Raw genomic sequence first — 23,550 nt, forward strand, 5'->3', positions numbered from 1 at the left:
TCAGGGGCCACATCTGAGTTCCTAGCCCTGAAGTAACAGGGGGCTGTTACCACCAAAGGTCAGGCGGACATCCCTAGTCTGGTTGCCACCTGGGGAAATGTTGATGTCTGAGGACTGTGTAGAACTGGCCCCACCTGGGCATGATGGGAGAGCCGGCCCTAGAGGCATGAGAGTAGGAGAGCTGATACCACCCCCAGCCAGCTGCAGTACTGGAGAGAGCAGTGCTTGCACATTGAGGGAGTTGCAAGTGAGCCAGCCCCCAAGGTATGAGTATGGGAGCATTGGTCTTAACAGGAGATGGCTCTCCTCTCCTCTCTAATCCCTCTCCACCTATAGCAGGCAGAAAAGCTGGCCCAGGATCACAAGAGTGGGAGAACTGGCCGTGTCTTTCACTGGCTGCAACACATCAGAGAGTGGGCCCTGAATCTCATCTAGGCAGCAGGGTAGAGCTGGCCCTGGCTATGGCTGTTGTGGGTAAACTGGCCACGAGAACCTGAGAGTGGGAGAATGGGTAGGTTGACAAGTTCAGATATGGATCAGGCCCAGATCCAGGGCTTTAAATTGGACCATCCCATAGATGACCTTCAGGAGTGCAGGAAAAGGCCAGTCCCATAGATCTAAAACTACAGAACCTCCATGACACAGGACAATAACAGAATATCTAAAAAGAGTCCCAGTGAGGTCCAGTATTGATAGAGTGGCAGAAGCCAGAAACCTAATACCAGACCTAATAATATGAGAGTCATTGCACTGAACATTTGCAAGCAAAGTAATATTGACAAAAGTGTGTACCGTGGGACACACCGTGACACAGCTTCCACAATGAAATTGTTTTTCTCTGTTAAGGGGAGAAGTTCCAAGGATAGAGGATGGGTCCAACGAGAGAAGATGAGAGGGATCGGGGTGCATGATGTAAAATTCATAAAAAACAAGTACATTGTTTTAAAAAGTAACAGTATCACACCCCGAATGAATTGAAGGCATAAGTGTCACCATAAAGGATTTGAAAGACACACAGGTTGTGGCTCTCAGCACAACTCCCTTTGACTCTCCTATATGGCCATTACAGAAGACATTGCGTAGACTAACAGTTGGAAAACACAATCAAGTAGTGTCTCCAATTGTAGCAGCTGTACCTGATGTCGGGTTTTTACTTGACCAGATTAACACATCTCCTGGTCCAGGGCATGAAGCTATTGATGTAGCAAATGCCTTTTTCTCAGCAACTATTCATAAGGACCACCAGAAGCAATTATCTTTCAGTTGCCAAGGCCATCAATATAACTTTGCAGTTTTACTTCAAGGATAGATTAACTCTCCAGCCCTGAGTCATAACTTCGAAGGGATCTTGATTATATTTCTCTCACAAAATATTACATTGGTTCCCAATACTGATGATTTATGCTTATTGTACCAAGTGTGCAGGAGGTAACAACTACTTTGGACTTGTGGGGACCACATAGAAGCATCAGAGGATGGTAAATAAATTCAACCCAAATTCAAGGGCCTGCCTTCTAACTCTGTAAAATTCTTAGGGCATCCAATGGTGTGGACTGTACAGAGATATTCTTTCCAAAGATAAGTAATTGAACCTGACCCCTCCCACCACCAAGGAAGAAGTGGGCCTATTTGGATATTGAAGATAGCACATTTCACACTTGCCTTACTCCAATCTAAGGATTTAGTGACATTGAATACCAAGCCTGAAAGAAGTAAAACTCAATAAAAGGTTTAGGATACAGATTAATGAACAAGTTGCTTAGATGAAAAAGGCTATTTTAGGTACATGAATTAATCTTGATGATCAGAAATGAAAAGTCAATTTGAATACTTTAAAAGTATAAATTTCAAAAATATATTTTCATGTAAAATATCGATTTTAAAGCTTACTTTTCCATAAATACTAAATATAAATACTTTTCAAAATAGAATGGCTAAAAATTAAAATTATGCAGATTAGAGCACTTCAGAAATTCCATTTTAAAAGATACAAATGTTCATTTTCTTAAAGCTTTTAATCAATGGTAAATTGATCAAAAACGTTGCCAAATTTGAACCAATAGCATACTTCTAAAAACAAATTACTAAAAGACATTCATTTATAGCAACTTGATTTTATTTAATCTTCACTCTTTTCAGTAGACCATTAACCCTGAAAGTATGACAGCCTTACAATCAGTTTTTGATAGAAGAATATATATTTTGCCTCTGAAATTCAAAGTATAATCCTGATTATTTAGATGGAATTATTTTTGAAAGGTGGTGTCCAGTTTTGAGTGGTTAAAACTCTATAGCGAATATTTCAAATGCTGTGAATATAGAGAGAGAACAAAGAGATACCCGCTGACATTTTTTCTTGGCACACATGGACTCACTGTGGCAGATGATGTAATATCTGATTGATTGCTATTAACAAAGTAAGGGCGATTCCAGTCCTTAGGTAGTTCACTTTTGTCTGAAATTACAAGGGAATTGATGCAAATGTCTTCCAGAGTACACACACTGACAGAGCTAACACTTTCTATGTCAACTCTCTCCTGACAGTTCAGGTGGGCAAAACAGCTGCAACGGAATTTTTCGGAAAAGTATAACAGGTTCTCAAGGGTGGGATTGCCACGGATTTCATACTTTCCATGTTTCACAAATTGAATCTGAAAGTTCTGAGGGCTCAAGTGGAGATAGTCATTCGAATTCCAATCCTTCCTTGAACACACACCTTGATTCTGGCAAAGGGTTTGGCTGCACATTTTGGCTGCAAGGGTGACGTTGATGATATAAGGATTCAGGATGGTCTTCAAGTAATCATGTAAGTTCAGACAAGATTTCTGTAAAATCATAAAATAGATTATCAAGGCATAAGTTCTCTGTGACAATACACTGCACCAACTCTTTAAAAAAAGCAAAGGCATACCAACATTATTAGTAAATATTCTTTATCACTTTAACAAGTAACATTATTTAACCAATTGTTCTCCTAACATTCTTAAGTTTTGCGTGCCATTTCATGGTGGTGAATAATTATCTAGTTGAGATTCAATTTGGCTTTGAACTTCCTCAGTTATTAATGAATTAATCAAAGGGATAGAATGTTTCAACTGTCAGAATATGGGCTTTGAATTTCTCTGGCCCTGGTGATTGGAATCACAGCTTCATAAATGGTTTTGGGAATATCTCAAATATCCAAATATCCTATTTGGATGACCCAAGTCCAGTTGATTACACTCAAGTTATATAACTTGTAGAATAAAGATGATTTTTTTAAAACCGGATACATAGGATTATTACAACAACAAAAAGAAAAATATGTATGTGTATCTATATGAGGCCTATGTTTTCTCAATTAACCATCAATAAATCATAAAAAATATAAGAATCATGTTTATGAGACAAATTTAAACAGTACCAAAGATAGTTACTGAATTGATGGCTCAAAACAAAGGGGTTCAAACTGTATAGTTAATATAAATGTGACATACTTGTGTATGCATAATAGTCAGTCCTCTGGAAAACTTTGCAGAGTTTGAGTGTTGAGCATCTTCATGTTGGTATAAATAAGGACTGAACATAAAAATTAATTAGGCAGCCTAGGAATCTTTGCTGAAGGAATAGAATTCCAGAAAGGAGTTCTGATTCCTAATTCCTTGTTATCTCTTCTAAAGGAACACTGCTTAGAAGCTTTGCATTATGGTCCAATCCTGGTATAAACACTATGGGAATAACCACTGTCTGGTTGGATATAAGACCCACTCCATGAGAGGAAACCTCTGACACTGTTCCTGTGGCCAAGATTTGAGACTAGATAAACCACGGCCCTTGGGGAGGAAATCAAATACTATTGTTCTGTTAAAGGAATATAGCAATAAAATGACTCCTAGTAATATTGTGCTATATTCATAGATCAGTGTCTCAGCCATAATCAGAGATGCGTTCTCCTGCAGTAGAAGGGAACAAAGACAGAGACCCATAGCCGGGTAATGTGCAGAGAGGGAAATCTTGTAACAATCAGTCCTAAATGGGATGCCTTCATCAAATCCCTCATCAAATGACTCAGAGAATTATGCGGAAGAGAAGAAAGAGAGATTGTAATAGCCTGAAGAAATGAATGATCTCAAGGAAACAGTGCCTTTCAGATGCAACAGAAATGATACACATACGAACTCACAGAGACTATGGTACAATAAACAGGATCTACACAGATCCAAACAAGACAGAGTATGAACCCTGAGATGAGGAAGCAGACAGGTACTCTCATCCCCAACGAAGAAGCTAACCAAGAAACTGACTCCAATTAACAACCGCACACAAGGAAGTCTCACCACACTTCACAGCAGGTCCCATGCCCACTACAAGATGGCCGATGTAAAATGAATTCAGAAGATTAGGGCAATATTTATGGTCGATACTGATTTTTCAGACCTTTGCTTTCCTTTACTGGACTTTAACTAGCGTATTATGGTTTTCACGTTGAGTTTTTATGGGGAGAGAGAGAGAGAGAGAGAGAGAGAGAGAGAGAGAGAGAGAGAGAGAGAGAGAGAGCATTTCTGTGCTTTTTTTCCTAGTTTATATATTTTTGGATTTTTATCATAATTTGCCTGTTTTGTGTTTTCTTTCCCTTTGAGTAAGAAGGCATGGAGTTAGAAGGGTGAAGAGATTAGGAGTATATGGGAGGAGATGAAAACCATGATCAGTATATAGTATTTGAAAATAATGTTTCAATAAGAAATAAAATTAGAAGAAAGAAGCAGGAGAAGGAGAAAGAGGGAGAGGAAGAAGAAGGAGAAGGAGGAGGAGGAGGAGAAAAAGAAAGAAGAAGAAGCTATAAATAAGTACAATATGACTGAAACACTAGCCCATACACCAATCCCTTCTGTTGAACAACTTTGGGAGTAAATATCTGGACTTTCCTGGTCAAAGTGGGTTATTATTTCTTCCCCAATATCAATCCATCTCCTAAATGATTTAAGGTCCCTATTTCGAGGGAAGGATGTTATAGGAGCCATAAAGGCCATTGAGGATAGAATCTTCCCTCTAGCCTTGGGTGAAGATATGACAGTCGATAAATTACATACTATTACATACTATTGTTTCTTCCTTTAAAAGGTACTCCACAGGCCAGGCATGGTGGTGCACGCCTTTAATCCCAGCACTCGGAAGGCAGAGAAGGTGGATTTCTGAGTTCGAGGCCAGCCTGGTTTACAAAGTGAGTTCCAGGACAGCCAGGGCTATACAGAGAAACCCTGTCTCGAAAAAAAAAAAAAAAAAAAAAAAAGGTACTCCACAGAAGGACCCATGCCTAGGAGTAAAATTGGCCAAAAAATGGACTGTGGTGTGTGTCTCTGTGTGTGTGTCTGTCTGTGTCTGTGTCTCTGTGTGTGTGTGTGTGTGTGTGTGTGTTGAGGGGAAGAAGTTCTGTTTGTTTCATTTTGGTTTGGTTTGTTGTTGTTGGTTTTTTTTTTTTTTTGGTATCTTATTGGTTTCTGTTTGTTATTTTTGATATTTTATTTTGCTTTTGGGGAGAAGCAAGAGGAAAGGGGAGTAGAAAAATTTAAAATAGTATGAGATTGGGGCGGGGTATAAATAAATGAGAAGGATCTGGGAGAATTTAGGGAAAAAACAATCAAGATGTATTGTGTGGTAGGATTCACATACCAATATTAATTGCCAGTAAAATGCTTCTACTATTAACTATTCCTTTAAGTACTTTATCTTCTTTTTTTATGTTCCAAAATACTGTATTCTAATTTTTTCATTTAAATTTTCCTTTTATTGAAAATAGATTCTTTTTTGTTTTTTGGGGGGGTTTTTTTGTTTGTTTGTTTTTTGGTTTTTGGTTTTTTTGAGACAGAGTTTCCCCATATAGCCCTGGCTGTCCTGGAATTCACTTTGTAGGCCAGGCTGACCTCAAACTCAGAAATCCACCTGCCTCTGCCTCCCAAGTGCTGGGATTAAAGGCATGCACTACCACTGCCCAGCTTGAAAATAGATTCTTTTCTCAGAAATTACATTCTGATTACAGTTTCCCCTTCCTGTGCTCCTAGTTCCTCACTGATTTTCTTCCTACCCAGTTGTACTCCCTTCCTGCTTCACATTGGAAAAGAACATGCTTCTAAAAAAATTAATATTAACTGTAATAAGGTAAAATAAAAGCTATTGCATTGAAGGTGGGAAGAACAAACCAACAGAAGGAAAAGAGCCCAAGAGGAGGCATAAGAGACTCAATCATTTGCACACTCGGGAGTACCGTAAAAACACAAATCATAAATGGAATTCATAATACCTACACGGAGGACCTGATGCAGACCTGTGCAGGTCCTGTACTTGCAACTTCAGTTTCTCTGAATTCATATAATTTCTGCTCATGTTGATCTAGAGTGCTTTGTTTTCTTGATATCTCCAGTTTCATGTGTGCACACACTGTAGTCTTTAAGGCTACATTTTCAGTGCCAAATAGATGAAACTTTATACCAAGTTCAACTGATACTCCAGACATTTGCAGAGAGAAGGGTTAGGCAAAAGACAGACTAATGGAATGATTATGATTTTGCCATAACCTTATATGTACTCTATGAAAAAAATAAGCTAGAAATATGAGATATAAATATACCCACAATGATAACTTCAAGTTATCAATCTAACAGCACTGAATGTGGAACTGAGCACACTACCATTACATAGAACGGACATGTAATGTGAGTCTATCCTAGAGTGTATCCAACCATATATATATGTATATATATGTATATATATATATATATATATATATATATATATATATATATATAACAGCTAGACCTACACAACCTCCAGGACTGAGGTGAACATGAGGTAACACCTGGTATATTTTGAGCATTTGTTATCATTTTTATATTTATATAAATATGTATTTATTTTATATTAGCTATTGTTTTAAACATTAATCATTCCCAATGGAGGAGTTAGAGAAAGGACTGCAGGAACTGAAAGGGTTTGCAACCCCATAAGAAGAACAACAATATCATCCAACCAGATCCCACAGAACTCCTAGGGACTAAACCACCAACCAAATACACATGGAAGGACTCATGGCTCCAGCCACATATGGAGCAGAGAATGGCATTGTCTGGCATCAATGGGAGGAGAGGCCCTTGGTCCTGAGAAGGCTCGATTTGACAATATAAGGGAATGCCTGTGAGGTAGGAGTGGATGGGTGGAAGGGGGAGCACCCTCATAGAAGCAGGGGGAATGGGATTGGATATGGGGTTTCTGGACAGGAAATGGGGAAAGTGTATAACATTTGAAATGTAAATACATAAACTATCCAATAAAATATTTTATTAAAAAACACTAATTTTATACCTTCTGGTTACTCTATCTTCCTATTGTTTTGCTTTTAATAATGGCTGTGTTTAATCACTCACAAATTCCTGGACAATAAACAATCAAGCTTCATTAGGTGAGACTGGTAGAGTTGGCATTTTCTTGATCGTAATCACTACTTTCTCAGGTTCTCGACTAATCAGAGGAACCATGACTGGCCGTCCATGGGAATATGGATCAGAAATGATGAATAACAAAGATAAAGCTAAAACTGGTCAGTGATTGGGAAAAGGTAGCAGAGATGTATAGAGTCTATAGGAGAAAATGTTAAGACAGGGCCTTATATAGAAAGCAGTGGCACCAAAGCTGAAGGCTCTTCCTGAATAGATCCTACTAAAGATCCCTAGGAGGCTTAGTCAAACCTCAACCTGCATCAAGTTTTCACTCACAGGAATTATAATGAAGTATGTTCCTTTAAATACATTAAGCTAAGAAACTTTGTGTGTGTGTGTGTGTGTGTGTGTGTGTGTGTGTGTGTGTGTGGAAGGGTTGGTTCAAGACCAGGTTTCTCCAATGTAGTCTTAGCTGACCTGGACTTGCTCTGTAAGCCAGGCTGGCCTCCAAAGGGAAGATCTGCCTGCCTCTACCTCCTGAGTGCTGGGATTAAAAGAGCACACCACCAATGCCCAGCCAGAACCTGTATCCACTTGTGATAAGTCAGTAACTCACTTCCTGCCCCAACCAAACAAACATACAAGGAGATTGTCCTGAGACTGTATGGGTTCAGCCTTCTCTTGCTAAGAATGACTTTTTCCTGCCCAGTCACTTGTCATTTACTCTCTTTCCTTGTTCACACACACAGACACAGACACACACAAACATACAGACACACACACACACATACAATACACACACATATACACACCACATTCATGCATGCACACATGCACACACACCACACACACACAGACCCCACTATTCCGATCTTTTTCTGAGAGCCAGGCCTGCAGAACACTCTGCATGATACTACTCCACACTTCAATTTTCTTTTATTCCTGATTCATCAGGTCTACTGTGGCAGGGGAAGGGGAGATGCAGAACATTATGACTTTTTCATTGTATATATCCATGATTATTCAAAAATAAAAATTTTAACAACAGAAAGCAATGAGCATTATAGACATTGTGACAAGTGTGACAGGCGAGTAATGTGTCCCTTCCTCCTACTCACTGGGAGCAGAGGTCTCTGTTTTTCTTTTGTCTTTGTTGTGTATGTTCTGGAGTATCAGTTAGAACACACATAGGCCGTGGCACATATGTGGAAGTCAGGTGGAAGTTTCAGGTGTCACTTCACCCCTCCCAGCTCATGTTCCAGCCCCAGTTCTTTTACTTTTAAATTAAATAGTGTGCACAATTTATTCTGTGATTCCATATTTGAATTAATAATACTCTTGAGAAAGGAGTCTGAAGTTTTGGGGGGAAAAAAAGGAGCAAATTGTAGAATTAGAATATACCTATGATGATTCCAACTTTAAATAGTTTTATGAGATATAACAGAATTTGTTGAGACATATAATTTTCCCTACATTTATTTGTATTTATTTCTATTGGAAATGGTCAGAAAACTGAGGCTACCTTGAAAGAACTCGCACAAATATCTCTATCTTGATATTTTTAATGAGATAGGACTGGTGATATTCTACATAGAAGACAAAAGACACATGTCATAATTCTCAGAATGCGTCTTCCTTTACTAGGTTATCAAATCTGTCATCTAACAGTCCTAGGCCAGACAAGATGGGTCATGGCTTTCATCTGACTTTCTTCATGACTTCATTTCCATTCCATGTCCTATAGAAATGGAAACATCCTCCTTCAGTTTAGTAGTATATACATTACTCTCTTTTGGGGTCTAAAGAATGAAAGAATCAGAGGGAAAAACAATATGAACAATTAAGCAACTAAAGGGAGTCATATTGTCTGACACCAAACACCACATTACTGGAAAGAAACTGGATTCTTGGTTCTGCATCTTACAAACCAGGGAGCCTATAGAATTTTCGTTAATCTTACTAAATATCTCATTCCTCAGCACAAAACAGGAACAGATGCAGTTCCTGATTGACAAACAACAAATACAAGACAGATCAAAATCCAGATAGCACAGAGAACATCCGATCAGCCAATCGCCATTATGTTCTTATTGAATACCTAGTAAGTCCTCCAAATAGTAAGAATATAAATTTCTGTATCTTTTATCTACCAATTCAACTTACCATAGTTTGTGATAAACTAAGAGTTCCCCACATTACCATTCCAGAGGCACCCAGTGCAATTGTTTCACCAATTGTATTCACAAGGTCATCCTGGAAGACACGAAGAGTTAGTCCATGTGGAGAAAGTAAAAACACTCAACAAAGCTAAATATGATGATGACCCAACAATATTTTAAATTATTACTATCCTCTTTATATACTCTTTACACAAATATTTTGTTACTGTTTTAAAAATAGTATCATTGCTCTCAGTACTTCTGCTTACAAGAGAACTCATCTATTAAATAAAAAAGAGAAACAGAGTTGAAGTATAGTCTACACTGCATATAATTCTCTATGGACACTAACATGTCATATGAGTAAAATCAGGATTAAAGTGCTGGGCTGGGAAGATAGACTGATTGGTAAAATGGATGCTGAACTATCATGAGGATCCAAATTCTACCCCTAGGGCCCATACTATCAAAAAGGAACTGGGCATGGCGCTGTGCACTTGCAAGCTTGCAAACATAGTGCTGGGAAGGTCCACAGGCAGATCCCCCAGGCTCAATAGCCAGAAATACTAACCTAATGGGCAAACTTCAGGTTCTAGCAACAGGATCTGATTTAAAAAAAAAAAAGATATCTATATCTAGTTATCTCATCAGGAATGACACCTGAGGTGAGTGAACCCTTTACCCACACCAAAAATTCTACTTTTAATTTTAAAAGACGTAAAGTGTTCTCATCTTTGCCTACATTACAAACAACACTTTCTTCATGTATACATTCATAAATAATAAAATCTAAATTTCATCCTTTAAAAACATAAAAGTCCACGCAACATAGTTTGTAAATATGATCTCTTAGCTGCCATGCCTTGATTTACTTACCTCATATAGATATTGGTAAGTTAGGTCAGTAAAGACAATGCGAAAATACACGAAAATAGGAAGTGGATTACGAGGGTCTTTGACTTTAGACACTCGAATGGCTTCTTGTACACGATTTCTGACATAGAGTGGTGCTTGTGGGGATGACTTCAAGCTACTCTTCAAATAGATGGATGGGTACAGGGCTGTGCTTTCCTCCCATATCCAGAAGAGAGCATCATTTCTGTGCTTTTCTATATCAGGGCATTCTCCTTTGTAATCAGTGACTTGAAATTTATTGTTATAACAATCAGGAAAAAGATAAAAGCCCCAGTAGTGATTTGGCCGAAGTGATTTTGCCAATCTTAAAGTCTCTTCCATAAAATGTCTTGCTGCCTCTTCAAATTCTTTTTTGGCCCTCTTGACAGCTTCTGTGAAATTAAGTAGTAGATTTTGTTGCTGGACCAACTCAATAGACTTATTCCTATAAATATCCTTGGGTTTCCAATTTCTTGCCCAGGTAGGCCGCCAGTCTTCCCAATCAATGACAGCCAGGCCCACGTTGTCTATTGGCATGTAATGCAAGATGTCAGTCTTAGCTACTTCCAAATGAGATTTTAGAGACACCAGCTGGGGTAGCCCTCCATGAAAAACTAATTGTGAGTCATCTATGTGAGGATAGAGACCCAGACGATCATTATAAAATATTGTGACAGATTGACCCGTGGCACTTTTTCTGGGGCTTCCTACTAAAGAGAACAGACTAAGGTCTAGTGGCTGATTAAACCTTGTGAAACAAGACTCAGTTGGGGCATTCCAGGCCCAGAGGAAAGGCACATCAGGGATAAGTGGAGGTGCCCTAAAATCCACAGTCAAGTAGCACGGAATCAGAAGGAAGACTAATAGTGTCTGGGGTAGTCCATTAGACTTAAGAAGGCTCCGAATAATGGAGTGTTTAAAATACAACACTCGCATTGCAGAGAATTAATTAGTATCCAATTGCTTATTTCTTCTTACACACTTTGGTCTCTCAAATATTTGCTGCAAAAGGTGAGAAAGATCTGTGGGAGGTGAAAGTTCGATGACTGCTTTACATTGAACTATTGTTCTTCTTGCTTCATACTTCAGGAATGTTTTGTGACAAACTTTATAATATATGACTAAAAAAAAGAAATGCAGAATTTATTACAGCCAAGTTAGAAGCTTTACTAAGTCCTCAACCCTGTTTACAGGCACTTTAATTCTATTTCAAAGATGTAATCTCCTACTGTGTTTAAATCAGTAAGATTTTTTTCTCTTATATATGATACAAATCTGTAACAGTTAAATCACATCTGATCCCATAGATAACTAAATGTAACTGTTTTCATTTTCCTTTTTATATCCATCAAATGCCTTAGCAAAGACAAGTTAAAAAAAAATAACTTGGACCTCAAGACCAGGTGAGAACGCCATCTTGTATCCAGGGTCTCAAAGGGACCAGTCTGCCAGGAGAGCACGCAGGCTGCAGAAACAACATAACTTCTAGGACAGGGTCCCTTTTGGGCCTTCATCTTCAGCCAGGAGGGAGAGCTGAGCTCCAGACCTCTGTGCACCTACCCTGCAAGAAGAGAGGTTGCCTGCAGAAAGTACTCTGACCACTGAGACTCAGGAGAGAGTTGGACACCCAGGAGTGCTGACAGAGGCTAACAGAATCACAGGAGGAACAAGCTCCAGCCAGAGACAGCTATAACAACTAACAACGAATTACCAGATGGGGAAAGGCAAATATGAGATTCAAATATGAGAAACCAAGACCACTCAGCATCATCAGAACCAAGCACTCCCACCACAGCAAATGAATCCTGGATACTCCAACACACACAAAAAGCAAGATTCAGATTTAAAATCATGTCTCATGATGCTGGTAGAGGATTTTAAGAAGGACATTAATAACTTACTTACAGAAATACAGGAGAACACAGCTAAAAAGGTAGAAGGCCTTAAAGAGGAAGCAAAAAATCCCTTAAAGAATTACAGGCACTTCATATTCATCAAAGGTAAAATCTCCCAAGATGAACTCTCAATTCTGAATAAATGCAATGGCATCCACATTCATTAAAGAAACTTTAGTAAAGCTCAAAGCACACATTGCACCTCACACAATAATAGTGGAAGACTTCAAAGACCCACTCTCATCAACGGACAGATCATGGAAACAGAAACTAAACAGAGACACATTGAAACTAACACCAGTTATGAAACAAATGGATTTAACAGATATCTATAGAACATTTTATCCTAAAACTAAAGGATATAACTTCTTCTCAGAACCTCATGGCACCTTCTCCAAAAACAACCATATAATTGGTCACAAAATAGGCCTCAACAGATACAAAAATATTGACATTATCCCATGCATTCTATCAGATCACCATGGACTGAGGCTGATCTTCAATAACAACATAAATAATAGAAAGCCAACATTCACATGTAAACTGAACAACACTCTTCTCAATGATAACTTGGTCAAGGAAGGAATAAAGAAAGAAATTAAAGACTTTTTAGAGTTTAATGAAAATGAAGCCACAACATACCCAAATTTATGGGACACAATGAAAGCATTCCTAAGAGGAAAGCTCATAGCTCTGAGCGCCTCCAAAAAGAAACTAGAGAGAGCAGACACTAGCAGCTTGATAGCACACCTAAAAGCTCTAGAACAAAAGGAAGCAAATTCACCCAACATGAATAGAAATCAGGAAATAATCTAACTCAGGGGTGAAATCAACCAAGTTGAAAGAAAAAGAACTATTCAAAGAATCAACCAAACCAGGATCTGGGTTTGTTTGGTTTTTTTTTTTTTTTTTTTTTTTTTTTTTTTTTTTTTTTTTTTGAAAACCCAACAAAATAGATAAATCCTTAGCCAGACTCACTAGAGACACAGGGACAGTATCCTAATTAACAAAATCAGAAATAAAAAGGGAGACATAACAACAGAAATTGAAGAAATCCAAAACACCATCAGATCCTACTACAAAAGGCTGTACTCAACAAAACTGGAAAACCTGGATGAAGAGGACAAATTTCTAGACAGATACCAGGTGCCAAAGTTAAATCAGGATCAGATTAATGACCTAAACAGTCCCATATCCCCTAAAGTAATTGAAGTAGTCATTAATAGTCTCCCAGCCAAGCTAGACAGGACTCAAATGATTTGAGCTGGATCTGACCTGGAAGCCTCTCTCATATGGTCTATCTTCCCTGGTTCCAGAACATATTATGCAAGCTGAAGAGAAGAAAGCAATTAACATTCCTATCCAGCTGCACCCTTGTGAACCATGGCAATTATGAGCATGGTAAAATATGTACAATGGTACAAGAAGTGGCACTCATATGTCAGTGCCGACCTACAGCTATATCATTGGATTTAAGATGTACGCAATAGGAGGGAAATCATGACTGGTATGGAAAAATGAGCCAGCTTCCCTAGGGCTTGTGAAAACCTTGTGGACCTTAGAAGAACCTACTACTGCCACTTTTCTAGACTAGTCAATTTTTTACTACATTCTATATCTTGTCCCTATACCCACAGATAAGGGTAGCTACCACCCCTCAGCAAAGAAGCCTTTCTGTACAGCAAACGGAGGTTATCACAGACAACCACATTGGGACTTAATGTGGAGGTCAACAGATTGTGTACAGTTCAACTCCAGTGGATACACCTGTTTTATAGCTCCAGCATTCCTCCAGTTCAAGGATCATCATGGAAGAGGGGCCATAAAGATCACAAGAACCAATACGTGATACCAGAACATCTGGTGCAAAAAGTCTTTCCCAGAAATGTCTGAATAAACTAGACTATGACAATATCAGTGGTCATATTAATGAGGAAGAGAAAAATTTCACAGTGCCACACCCTTAAAAAAAAACTTCAACATTTTGACTGCTAAGAGAAGGAAAATTTTCCTCTCCCAAGCCTTAGCTCCTTTATTAGTTATTCAATACAAAGTGATCAACCTTGAAACCATATACACACATACAAACAAATCACCAAACAAAAAACTGGCACAGTAGGTTGAATTTATATGTATGTGCATACACAAACACACATACATGTACATGTGATATATACTAAAGAAATACATTTAAGATATATATTAAATACATATTAAATAGTATAGACTTCTAAACTCTTTAAATATATAACAATATATATAAATATGTAAAATTAAAGAATTATTTACTATTATATACACACATATAAGGCTACCATATATATTTAGGGCTACCATATATATTTAGGGGCTACCATATATAAAAAGAGGCTATCACCAACTTGAGAGTAGGGTTCATGAGAGAACTTGAGGAAAGGTAGGTGGAGGAGCTGGAGGAAGGAAAGGGAACAGATAAAGTAATTCTATTTCAATTAGAAATACATTTTAAAAATAAGTTTTAAAAGTTTAACTAATTTCATCCCAGGTAACAAATGGCCTTATGCTTCTTATCAACTAGATAGAACATGCCTACTTGGGAAAAAAAGAAAGAAAATTCAAAATACTCCAAATTCTAAAACATTTTGAGTAGCAACATGAATCCACATGTGGGAAATTCTATACCATTAAAATGTGTTTCATGAATTAAAACATTTTTAAGTTCTGTATAAAAACTTACCTTCAACTAGGTATATATAAAATAACAAAGTTTCATGTTTCTTTATCCCCTTTCCCTCATTCTTTAGGGCTGTACAGTTCTAAGAACAACTGTACATGATAAAGGCCCAGTCAAGAGATTGAACAAACAGTTCCTAGACTTTGGATGCGGTTTTTACTACATCTAACTTATATCTACAAATAGCAAAAGACTCATTCTTTCAAATGAAAAAGCAGAAATAAAAATCTATGTGAGAGTAGACTCCAGTATTTTGTCCTTATATGCTATTGACACAGGGTACAGAGTACTGAAGTGTTCTTTCTTTCAACACAAAGATAGATACCTACCTCCAGTTAAGCATTACATTTTAGACAAACTTATTAAAAAAATTAAAAGGAAGAGACAGGTGGCTCTTACAGAAGACTGAAGTTCAGTGCCCAGGGCTAGCATGTGGCTCACAACTGCCTGTAACTTCAGGTTCAGGTGGTCAAACACTCTCTTCTGACCTCCATGGATACTGCACTCACACGTAGACATACACAAACACATGTACACACACACATGCAAACACATGTGAGTGCACATACTTGCACACACATAATTCAAAATAAATCTTGCTTTTAAAGATAAGCAGAAAATAAAAGCAGTGAAAAGTGCAAGTTTTTCTGAAAACAAGTATATTTCCTAACAATTTTTTTCTTGAAACATATTTTATAGATAATTTGGCCAGAATTCACAAACTTGATTCAACAAGAAAAGTTAGTATAATGTTACATTTCTACTGTCTTCTCTATTTGACTTCTGCTTCTTCTTTATCTTCAGTATCTTGTATGTTTGATTTAACTTTCTGAACACTGCCCCAAATATGTATGGAAAGTCGAGAGATCCTCAAAGACCAAGATGTTGTAGTTCTGTATCTACCATGGGCAACTAGATGGCAGAAGCTTTACTCACACAACTAAAGTCATTATAGGAAAAAGATGTGGTAATTACAGACACAGAACTTGACAATCATTCTCCCCAAACCACAACTGCCTTTTCTCTATTAGATCACAGTATAGAAAGAAAAGTAGGTAACTTACTATTGAAATGAATGAGTTTTCCTCTAGTGTCTCTGTAGGTCAGAAGTGCTTCAAGTCTATTGGTTATGTGGTAAGGATAAGGCAGCCCTTTGACCAAAGAAAGAATGTTTTGCAATGTTTCTTTATGATAGGGCAGAAAGACCAGTATTTCTGTGTGTCTGTTGAGTCGCTGTTTGTGTTTGGTGGCAAGGAAGATTAGCAAGAATGGGACATTAAGAAAAGAATGTTGTAAATTTTTTGATTAGTGTTTGAAATGAGTTCCAGGGTCCAGTCGTAAAGGCAGCTCCCATTGGCTGTCTTCTTGACTTGCTAAGCATTTCAGCTTACTGACAGATAAATGTCTACATTTTATTACAGTGAACCTTTGAAAAAAAGATAAGCATTTACTGTGCAAGCAAATGTAATTTCTCTTTTAAAATCTTAGAATGAATGTTTTCAAAATGTCAATCAAAGTAGTGCTTGGCTTGTTGTTATTGGAAAGGAATCGTATTTTGGATCATGCTCCTTTTGTTGAGGTAGTGCCATAGGTAGACAGCAGTAGCCAGGGATACGTGCTGAAAATTCCAGCACAAAGTACTCTTACACAAAAGAACACTGTCTTTATACCATCAACCCTCACAAAAAAAAAAGTCCCGCTCAAATTCTCACTCTGTACCTGGTGAGATACTTTAAAAGGACTCTGAGGAGAGGGGTAACCTTCCCTTTCCATGTCCGCAGAATATTTCCTATCTTTCACTTGCACCAGATAACTTTTCTCTCGTCTCAATGGATTCTACCTTATATCAAAGCACATGTTCATCTCTTGCTTGAAATCTTAATCGCTGTGTTGAACGTAGTCTATTGGGGGCTATTACAATGAAGTATTATAGCTTGAGGCCTGGAGAGATGTTTCAACAGTTACAAGCACAACCTATACCTCTGAAACACCTGATTTCAGTTCTGGGCACCATATGAGTTGTCTCATGACCACAGACTTCTGGACTCCACAGGCACCTTCACATGTGTTGCAAACATCCACAAACACACATATATACATGCAAATAAGTCTTAAAAATTACAGACTCAGTAAGAAAAACTTGATTTTAGATAATGGAGTTCCAAGGTTAAGGTGCAAGCCACTCTCACATGCTGGTAAGAACAAGCAAGTTCTCTGTGGCCTGGCTTAAATGGTGGGACTCATCCCATCTATGAGAGCTCCGATTTCATAGTCATCACTTAACAAATGGCAACCACATCTAAATGTCTCCTTGAGAGTTAAGTTTCTGTAGACACATACATACATACATACATACATACATACATACATACATACATTTATATGTATGTATGGGGGTGAGATATAAGCTTTCCACCAACATTTTAAACATTAAGTGGATATAAATTTACATAAGAAATATTATTTCCTTAGTAAAAGTTGCTTTTGACCTTAGACAGAAACAAACAACAACAAAAAATCTTGCTTTCTAGAAGCCACAAACTTAGAAGACACCTTCAAGATACACATACTAACCTAATCCTATATTTTAATAATTGTCCCAGCTGCCAACTAACAGTATGCTCTGATACAATATTAGAATGGTTGTGTCATGAAAAGGATCTAGAAACACTTGGCTGGTGATGCCAGCACATGAGCCTGTAGCAAGACTGTAATAAATGCTATTTCATCTTTGGAATCATAAACACCAATGTATGTGGTTAGATTGGAGAGTATCTCGAGAAAAATGTGAGGCTTATGAATCCCTAGGTCAAGATACAAAAGCAAATTAACCAGAAATCTGAATTTAGAGCAGTGCCTCTCAACCTTACTAGTGCTGCGACGCTTTAATACAGTTCCTCATGCTGTGACCCCTCCCAACAATAACATTATTTCATTGCTACTTCATAACTGTAATTTTGCCACTGTTATGAATCATAATGCAAATATCTGATATGAGCATTATCCACTATGCTACCTGGAGGCAGGGTTTGTGACCCACAGGTTGAGAGCTGTGCTTAAGAGGCTGCAGAGCTAGTGAGGGTGACAGCAGCACACACAATCTCCATACAAGACTCTGCCAAGGCAGTCAGAAAAGAGAGAAGAAACAGCACGTTATCTAAAAAAAAAACAAAAAACAAAAACAAACAAACAAACAAACAAACACCACTTGCTTTGCCACTGCAGAGCTAGAGCTCTTGGCTGACAGCTGGGTACACACCCACAAATTCAGATGGCATTCACAAACTACAGGTAGCTTTGCATGCACTTTTGACCAGCTAGCTGTGCGCCAAGTTTCCCACAGCCCTTTCATTGGGTTTTGTTCATTTTTCATGAACAATTTCCAGGACTCGAGGAAACAGGCTTAACAGTCAGCCATACAAAATGCTACAGAGGACAGAGAGAGATCTACGGAGTAAGAGCTGGGTAGAGCAGTCAGAGCTTCATGCTCTCTCTAGGCAAATATCCATTGAGGACTTTCTGCATGAAACCTCTAAAAGTTTGTCCTTTCTGATTTTAAGGGAGGCTTCATTGCATTGGCATGAGGGAACCATTGACGAATATGTCAAAATAAGGTTACACAAGTAGAGTGTGTCCTGATGCCTGTGAGTCAGGAGAGAAACGCCAAGCAAGGCCTGTTGTTCTTCAGCCACATTTACACAGTTCCAACATGCACGGTGCCAAGCAAGCAATTTCTGGGAAAAAGAAGTCTTACAACCTCTTATCAGATAATGGGAAGGCAGAAAATCTATGAACAATTTGATAACAAAGTTCAGGGCAGTTAAAGTTCCTATGACATGCCTGGGAGAAGAGAAAATTCTCAAATTAAGGAGGAAATTGTGAATCAGGATCTATAGTTGAGAACCAAATTTATATATAATAATAGCTTAGTTATAAAATAATGTTTGTATATTAAGTGCAAAATGCATATTGTTAGTGTAAAATGGATTCAAATCACTTTGATAGATAAAAATCTATGTAGTGCAACACACACGTTTTTAATTATAAAAGTGGCCATATTCTAATTAATTGGTCAAAGGCAAATTACTTCTAACTTGTTCTCTCAACAACCAGAATAAAACCCTTACCTACCTTAATGCTTAATACTTAAGGGATATCTGTAGATACCTTAACCACCACTTAAATATTCTAGGTTAGGACCAACATTGAAATAAAAACAAATGTCAATGTTACCTTGCCCAAATATTTAACTTCATTATACTTTTGAACTTTTCTTTCTTTAACTATAAAACCATGGGTGATTGATAACTAGCACACCGGTTTCTTTCTGACAGTGCAAGAAAATAGTGTACACAAAACAAGCATAAAACTTCTGGAGGGGTTCAAAACACACCATTTTGAAACACAATGCTTGCTGTTTAGGAGGAACTAAAGAGCCTTTAGACGGACTAAGCAAAAGCAGCCAAGAAACGGGCTCTCTACCTCCCCCTGGAGTTGATGCTTCTCATGTGCTGACAGACAGGCAGTCTGACCTGCCCCAGAAGATGACGCTCCATCTCATGTGCTGAGGAGCAGGCTCTCTAGCCACCCCCAGAAGATAATGCTTTTCATGTGCTGAGTACCCTCCCCTGTATGTGGAAAAGAAGAAAATCTATAGCTGGGGAATGCAAGCAGAAGCTAAAATGAGTTTGCACAATCAAACCTTTGGTATGTTCTTATCAGCTAGATTTCCCCACATAACATCCTAGGCCATAAGTTACTCCTTCTGCAAGCTTTTCCTATGTCTTCATAGTTTTTCATAATTTTTTTTTGTTTAGGATGTATATTAAGATCTTGGATACATTTTTTTCTTTGAATTTCTCCTGTGCTCATGAAAATTCCAAGTAAATTTTGTTTGTTTTGCTCTTCTCTACCTATTCATTAAATGTATTGGCCCAAGTCACAGAACTTCAGAGAAATGGGATTCACCAGGATGGAACACCACTGGCCAGAGTATCCTGCTTACACCTACAGCTCCAGCTGACATCTTGAAGACATCAGTGTCAGGCAAAGGCAAGAAGTTTTTATATAAGCCTCTCAAATATCTACCTATGAAGTGTGGGCAGTTAAATTAAAACATTCACTAGAACATACTCACTGCAGAGCAAGGAGATGATACCAATTCACTATTCCATATAGGATTTTGGAGTCTGTCATGCTCATACTAGTATTTGAAACCTAGGGAGTTTTAATTTTTCTGATAGTCCTATTACAAATGTGCATGCAATGCTAATGTTTCAAATTCTTCCCTTTCTTTCTAAAGCTCACAATTTATCCACCATCAAGCCCGTACCTGGGAAAATGAAAAGTCTTGAAAATAAAGGAACTGACAAAGTTGTTGTTGTACACAGCTGGAAACTGATCCCTTGCTTTCTTTTCCCACCCAGTAGGCAAGCTTACGTTCCTGACTATTATTATTCACATTCAGGGATATCTGAGGGGGAAATACATAAGGTTGTCGAACAATTGGCAGATGGTTCATACCCTCAGCCAGAAAATCATCTTGCCATCTATTTGATTTGACTCATCGGTCTGCACTTATGTCTTACTGAGTAAGATACACATACAAGTAGATGAGGAGTAAGGAGCTGAAACATTAATTCTTCTCCAGTATTCGCTTTCTGGCCACATTCTTTGCTGTTTCCCTAACTGTAAATATAATAAACTTTCAGAATGAAACCCTCTTGCCCTTATGAGGTATCAGAGTGCCCTGACATTTCACATGGTCATAGACACCTATCTCCTACATTCAGCTACTCACAACTGTTAAGTTATGGCCTGTGTGCTCGGTGGATGGACTAAATGTAATCCAAGTATGCACGCTGACACTGTGATCGTGGCAAAGATACTAGTAATGGACTATTGACATTCCCTTATGGATTGGCTTTGACTAAGAAACTCATTTTTTTTTAAATCACAAGTAAGCTATTTCTTCACAATAACTATTTTATACTCAAAATAATTTTAGAAATGATTGTTGAGGTCTTGCTGTCTATTTTAATGATAACTGTGGGCCCCCAAGAGCTATATTCTGCACATAGACGTAAGTGACCCTGCCCCCAAGTTATTTCTGATAGGTAAATAAAGATGCCCACAGCCAATAGGTGGGCAGAAGAGACATATGTGGAGTTTAGGTATCCTGGGCTTAGAGCTAGAGGAGGACCATGACAAGAATATGGAGGAAGAAGAAGTCACCATGAGTTAGGTGAGTCATGTAAATGTGGCCCTGATAATTGGCCAATTAGAGTTAAGAAGAAACATAGTATGTAATAACTTGAGGTTATCAATAGGAAAGTAGATTCTAATAGCATAGAGGGTAGATATTTGCCCAGTGCCTGTACTGTTTAAAGCTAATCGTAAATATAAGGGTTGTGTATGAATTTTATCCAGGAACTAAATGGTCAAAGGAAGGGTAGAAACCTCAGGTCTGGATTAAAATTTTCTACAGCAACTGATAACATCCTGAATAATCATGGCAAGCCATACAATTAAACATAAAATTTAATAATGCTTATAGAGAAAAATTCCAGTCATGAAATAAACTTTAACCAAAATGAGCCTTTATGAAAATAAATTTTTTTTATGAAGCAGAAATACTTTGGGGGACTTTATACTTAGTGCCCCCAAACCTCCCATTCCCAGATTGAATGGACTTTCCAGGCACTTGAGTTAACAATTAGATGCTAAGATTTGCAACATAAAAGAACTAGCTAGTGTATTTGGGACATACTATATATGAATAAAGCATATTCTTTTCATCGCTTTCAACCAAGAAGTCAAGTAGATATCAAGAAGCTTAGGAAATACCATGCAGTATTACCTTGCTGGAAAAGACCTTATGCAGAACTCCTCACCACCTGCACTTTCATTATAGTAAAAGATACTCCTCCTGTGTTCATGTGAACCATGGCCTAGCTAGACTCACCAACATACCCAGAACAGATGGAATACTGTCTCCACAGGTGACCTCATAGAAAGGATTTCAGAGTCAGTTCAAAGTCCTAGAAGCAGATGACATCACAAAGTAGACAGATTTTTCCCAAAACAACACATCAAGAAACTACTTCCTTCTCTATTTTGTCTCTTTTAAACTCTCCCTTCCTTGAGAAAGAAAATGCTTTTTTAAAAAAAATACAAATCTTCCTCTTTCTTTCTCTCTCCTTAACCTCTGATCTTCTGGGATAGGCTTTGTTTCAAACTTATCTTTCCTATCAGCCTGATGGTTTTCTTAAGTGAAGCACAATTTTTATACTGCCATACAACCGTTGTCTAGATTTTTGTCATGTTACATGATAAATCTGATTGTTGCCATGTAATCTAGATAGTATCAAAAATCTGAACTACAGTAGGCTCTACAAATATGATCATCAAGTAAACTCATGAAAGAAGATGGATGAAGGGATGGTATCTATGACCAGACAAGAAAATCCCACCATCCTTCCTGTGAGTGAGATCCTAATTCCTGGGAAAAACAAAAGCTCCATAAAAAGATTATATTGAATGTTTCTTGCTTATGGTCCAAAATTGTAGATATAACTACTCAACACAGAGGAGCATGGACATTCTCTGTGAGAAAATACTGTTTTCACTATGGATTATATGACACGAAGTACCTATGTTTTGCATGTGAACAGAAGACACTAGCACTATCCATCTGACAATTGAGATTCAACCATTTTATTGGGCTGACATATTCAAAAGACTACAAGATAAATTTATTGAATTTGGGGCAGTGTGCTTACATTTTCTTTTTTCAGTGTATTTTCTCCTAATGTCCATCCTCCGCTTTGCAGAGCTCTTACTACTGAGTCACTAATCAGATTCTTTTTGCCAGACATTAATTCAGCTTTACCTTTAAGATAACTTACTGGAGTTTTAGACAGAGGAAATGAAGGGCTTCAGAACACTCCACCACAGATTACATCACTTAAGTGTATTAGGTATTGTATTAGTCAGGGTTCTCTCGAGTCACAGAACATATGGAATGAACTTATAGAAATTATTGGCATGACTTACAATCTGCCGTCCAACTAGCCCAACAATGGGCAGCTGTGAATGAGAAGTCCAAGAAACATGTTTAGTTCCATGAGGCTAGGTGTTTCAGCTGGTCCTCAGTAGTATAAGCTGGAATCCTGAAGTAGGTTCTAACAGATGTGCTGACAAGTAAGTGCAAGCAGGCAAAGAAGAACAAACACTCCCTTTTCTCATTGTCCTTTTGGAGGCCTCCAGCAGAAGGTATGGCCCAGATTAAAGGTGTGTACCACCACACCTGGACTAGGAACTTGCATTGTCTCATGCTGGCCTTGAACTCAGAGATCTTCTTGCTCTGTCTCCTTGGAATAAAGGCATGTACTACCTTACCTGGGCCTAAGTTTTTCATGGCCAGTATGCCTTAATTCTGAATCACAGACATGTGTTCCATTTCTGTATTGTAGATCATT

General features: G+C 38.0%; 1 protein-coding gene across 1 annotated transcript; it reads right to left on the reverse strand.

Annotated features, from left to right (window-relative positions):
* Positions 1-2,118: 2,118 nt before the first annotated feature.
* LOC110296441 (hyaluronidase-5) lies at positions 2,119-22,030 on the reverse strand. Its single transcript, XM_021165143.2, has 4 exons — positions 21,930-22,030; positions 10,445-11,583; positions 9,573-9,662; positions 2,119-2,825 (listed from the first exon to the last, which is right to left on the reverse strand). Exons 2-4 carry the CDS (start codon positions 11,396-11,398, stop codon positions 2,289-2,291), a joined length of 1,581 nt encoding a protein of 526 aa, XP_021020802.1. The 5' UTR covers positions 11,399-11,583; positions 21,930-22,030; the 3' UTR covers positions 2,119-2,288.
* Positions 22,031-23,550: the final 1,520 nt, after the last annotated feature.

This window comes from Mus caroli, unplaced genomic scaffold, assembly GCF_978045245.1.
Source record: "Mus caroli unplaced genomic scaffold, Mus_caroli_1 scaffold_7, whole genome shotgun sequence".
NCBI lineage: Eukaryota > Metazoa > Chordata > Mammalia > Rodentia > Muridae > Mus > Mus caroli.

Coding starts and splice junctions, on each gene's coding strand:
- LOC110296441 (XM_021165143.2), bottom strand. CDS start 11,398: ATGCGAGTGTTGTATTTTAAACACTCCATTATTCGGAGCCTTCTTAAG. Junction 9,663..10,444: donor CTTACCAATATCTATATGAG/GTAAGTAAATCA, acceptor CGTGTCTTCCAG/GATGACCTTGTGAATACAAT. Junction 2,826..9,572: donor TTAGTTTATCACAAACTATG/GTAAGTTGAATT, acceptor ATGATTTTACAG/AAATCTTGTCTGAACTTACA.